Source organism: Pyxicephalus adspersus, chromosome 1, assembly GCF_032062135.1.
Source record: "Pyxicephalus adspersus chromosome 1, UCB_Pads_2.0, whole genome shotgun sequence".
Taxonomy (NCBI): Eukaryota; Metazoa; Chordata; class Amphibia; order Anura; family Pyxicephalidae; genus Pyxicephalus; species Pyxicephalus adspersus.
The window spans coordinates 84,640,963-84,645,403 of record NC_092858.1 but is presented as its reverse complement, the minus strand read 5'-3'; the positions used below and the strand labels follow the sequence as shown (position 1 = coordinate 84,645,403).

The 4,441-nt window shown below is 37.0% G+C and overlaps 1 protein-coding gene across 1 annotated transcript in view; it reads left to right on the top strand.

Annotated features, from left to right (window-relative positions):
* Window positions 1–3,791, top strand: part of SKA2 (spindle and kinetochore associated complex subunit 2) — a 15,502-nt gene extending 11,711 nt beyond the window's left edge. The window contains exons 4-5 of the mRNA XM_072416578.1: window positions 936–1,021; window positions 3,361–3,791. Coding sequence (XP_072272679.1) covers window positions 936–1,021; window positions 3,361–3,391 — 117 coding nt within the window. The 3' untranslated portion in view covers window positions 3,392–3,791. The remainder of the gene's footprint in view (window positions 1–935; window positions 1,022–3,360) is intronic.
* The last annotated feature ends 650 nt before the right edge of the window (window positions 3,792–4,441 follow it).

Genomic DNA, 4,441 nt, shown 5'->3' with positions numbered 1-4,441 from the left:
TACTTCTTTTTATGCAGTTGTGTTTTGATACATTTCTTCCTATTGGCAATCAAAGGAAATGGCCTTTCAAGACAGGCACATAAAGAGAGCTAACACAATTCTAAACATCCTCCACCCTGTTACACAGAAGTGTATAGGTGTGGGTGAGCTTTTATTACACTGTCCAAGGAGGCAGATAATAGTTTCACATATTTATTTTTTCTGTGGATTGGCAGGGCCAAAATGAGACATGCACAGAGATCTGCTACTTCACAATGCAGAGTAGCTTCCTATAGGAATTCATGGTGGAGATTGTGCACTATTTATTTGTAATAATTAACTGTGGCGCTAAAAACTTAAAACAGAAACAGTAGGTACTGAAAAGCTTAAGCTTTATTTTCGGGGCACATTTACTTCTGTGCAGTTAACTTGCGCCAATGCACCCAAAGATGCCCAAAACTGTACCTTTTTTTTTTGGTATGCAGCACATTTAGTGTGCTATTCAAAATGAAGGTCACATGCTATATATGTTTCTGCAACTTTTTTGAGGCCATTACACTAGCAGATTGAAGAATGTAGCCAGCAGAATGCCATTTGCAGAAGGTGAATGCTGGGCTGTAAATCAAAACATACCTGTTATCATTCATTTAAAATAGAAAGATCAGTTCTACTTTCTGACATATGTGAAATAAGAATTATTGCATTGTTGTAGTCTGAAATTCGGTATATTCTTCACTTGCTTAGCTTTGTGCTGTTTATAGATGTGTGTATCACAAGTTTGACTCTACAGAATTGTAGAACCTTTGGCAGGTAAAATGGTAAACATATCTGTATTTAAACATTGTGTTTAGCTCTTTGCTTGGATTTGCATTTTAAGTTGTTTTATATTAATTAATTTTCAGTGTGTGCATAGTTTACATAAATTACAGCAGTTCACCTCTACATTTTATCAACAGGTACCACCTTTCTCTGAGGAGGAACTACAGGCTTTACAACAATTTGAAGCCCTTGCTCTAAAGGGAATTAGCTTACCATCAACAAGGTAATCTGTTTCAAATGTCCATATCATTAAATGCATAGATTGTCAGAGCCTAAACTGACTGGCAAACAAGAATCGTTTTTTTTTTGTTATTCATAGATAATAAAAGAAATGTATGTTTTGAATTTGTGTTTATATTCATAGATTTCTTTCTGTTCAGTCTACAGTGTGTTTTTTGTTTGTTGAGGTACATTATATTATATTAGGCAGCCCATACCTTAATCAATATTGCAGTCTTAATGCATTTATTATGGTGTACCACAGTTCACACAGGGGAGAAACTAGGGCTAGGAAAAAAGTTGCATTATTGGTGTCGCTGGCAGTCATAATGACGCCCATCCGGGCATTGGATTTAGTGGCAGGCAAGTGTCGATGTCTGGAATAATACCCTTCTACCCTGTTGTTAGTGAATGCAGTAATACCCACCAAAACACTGGTGTCAGTGACTGGAGTAATAAGCCCCACATTGGTGTCGATAGTCATAATATTATCCCGCATTGTTGGTGGCCATAATAATAAACCCTTAAATTGGTGTCAATACCACGGTAATAAGCCCCACAGTGGGGCCAGTGTCGGCAATATTATCCCCTGGCATTGATACATAATAAATTCCACAGTTGGTGGACAATGTCAGTAACATTTTACCGCCACTGGACTTACCTGATCACCTGCTTTTCTACTGCTTCCTTTTTCCCCAAAATCTGGGGCTTTCCCTTATACTTTTGGGTGAGGTTCACTTCATTTGACAGCACAGTCTTTACTGAGTACATACTATTACCAAGCGCAACACTGCTTCTTTGGTTCCGACGTAACCTAGAGGATGACTCTGAAAGTGAATGGAAGAAAGATTTTGTCTGTAGAGAAAAATGTAAACCACAAGCTTGGCTTAGTGAGGGGTATTTCTGGGAAAAAACATAGTTTATTATAAGGGCATGTAAGAATCATAATGGACATTTTAGAACAAAGATTCTTGCTGCAAGAGTCCTGACTGAGCTTTGTTTTTAAGCAGTATAACAACCCTATCCTCAAAGCCAAACAACACTGATGTAGTTTTACGCCACAAACCATAAATGTATTGGAATAAGCTAATAAAAGCCCACATCTCAGTGCAGTTAGGAATCCTTGAGAAGACCTAAGTGATAAAATGTGCCAAAGAATTGGAAAAATATCATATGATCCAGAAATCATCTATGTACCTTGTAGAGACTTCACAAAAGTCACCCACTTGTTAAGCCAAACCACTTGTTTCTACCAACTATGTATTTAGAGGGTGAATGGTTGGGCAACCAAGAAATGCTTTTCAGTTTAATTAAAGTGTATGTAAACCCCCTAAAACAAAAAGCACCACATTGTATTTACCAGTTCGTGGATGCGATTTTTTTATTTTCATTTTCCCGCTTAATTTGTACCAAGTAATTGTCACACATTTCCAGTTTTAAGATGACAACACTTTACTTAGCCTTTTGTATCAGGACAACAGAAACAAGGACTATAGAACCGGACCCTTTGCCCTATTTTCTGTAACATCTGCAGATGTGGTTCTGTAGTCATAAGGTCTAATTAAAAACAATGTACTTTATAAAAGAGAGAAGTTTGTTGCAAGTGTCTAAACCAGTGATTTTCAACCACTGTGCCGCGGCACACTAGTGTGCCATGAGGGATCTTTAGGTGTACCGTGGGAAATTATCTAATTACCATTGTCGAGTGTCTGTGCTGTAGTGACTGGCAGAGTAATGTAATACTCTTCCATGTCAGTGGGTGGCAGTAGGTAACAGTTTTCTTGTTTATTAGAGACAAAAGAATTAGCTACAGAGTGTCATTTTGTAACATTTTTGATTTGTGGTGTGCCGCAGGATTTTTTCAATGTCAAAAAATGTGCCGTGGCTCAAAAAAAGTTGAAAAACACTGGTCTAAACATGCTTTAAACTTTAATGCATATTATTGGCCAGGAAAGGACCATATTGCAGCATTTTAGCAAAAGTCATTTCAGAGTCTTACCTGTGATTTTTGTAGAGTGAAACGTGTATTCCACTCACTTCCTGCAGCCTTCTCGGCACCTTCAGTTTGGTCTGGTATTAAAAGAAAAGAATTCTGTACACAGTGTACTGAACGGCTGCATAGTTTCTATGGTTACAAGACAGCTATATTTGAATGTCAGTTTTCCAACAGAAATCTAGCTGCAGATTGAATTAGAAAGGTATTCATTATTAAAGCAAATTACAAAAAGACTCTGTATTGAAATGTTATATATGAAATTGGTTGTTTATAAATTTGCCGTTTTTTATTGTTTGTGCAAAAATTATTATTTTTTTTTATACATATATATATATTTTTTTCCTTAGTGTAACAACAAGAAGCACTACAGACCCCTGAAGATCTGATCCAAACATTTCAAAGCAGTGATTCTCATTTGCACATTATATTCTAGAGTGACTACTTCATTCAACAGAATCCTCTTCAAGTGATACATTGATGCTGTCAGACACTTTTACATTTCCAATTGCAACATACTTTTTGTGAGGAGTAACACAAGGAATGTTTTCTTGAACGTGTATTTGTTCATTTTACTGTACCTTGTCAATGCTTGCTGCAGGTCAGCTTTTTTGGTGCCAGTGTTCCAATTTACACTCTTTACACCTATGTTCCTCTGTGTACTATGGTATTTAGGCAATACAGAAAGTTGCAGGGGGTACATATGCTACAAAATTTTCCCTCTATGTTTATTTATAAAATGTTTTATTCAGCATGTAAATAAATGTAATACTACCCTGTATTAGCAGTGTGTCTGTTTCCTAAATGGCTAATTCATTAAGGTGTGTCCATTTAAGTGATGATATCTACTTTGTTTAGGATATTTTCAGTAAGACTTCAGAAATGCAGGGGAGGGAGTTGAATGCTGAAGGAGGAGACCAGGGAGGTGGGGTGAAACTTTGAGGAGAAGAGCAGTAGAGGGGGTTGAATGCCAGACGGGAGTACCAGATAGTTTGGTGGAAACTTCTCAATGAGGGTATAGTGCTGACTTGGGGCAAGAAGACTCTGTTGTTTCAGGAAATACCCCTTCTCTTGTATGTTATACAGAATCAGTGTGTCTTACATTCTAAAATCTCTAATATGTGTTGGGTGATTGGTGACTCAAAAAATATTAGTGACATTTTTCTGTAATGTGTATCTTTAGTTTTCTTCATGGGCATCATCTGAATTAGCCAAGCCCTGCCTGCTATACCTTTCTGTTTTTAGTTTCATTTACCTCACAGTCAACCTACACACTAGTTTTTTCCTGGTAAATGTGGAACAGAATAGAAGAAATACAGAAATGAAAAATCATCCAAATGGCAACTGCACAGGACAAACTTCTCCAAATAAATTGCATCCATAGACCAGACTAGTTGCAAAAGGCTTGTTTCTCTGATGCAAAGGGTCAAT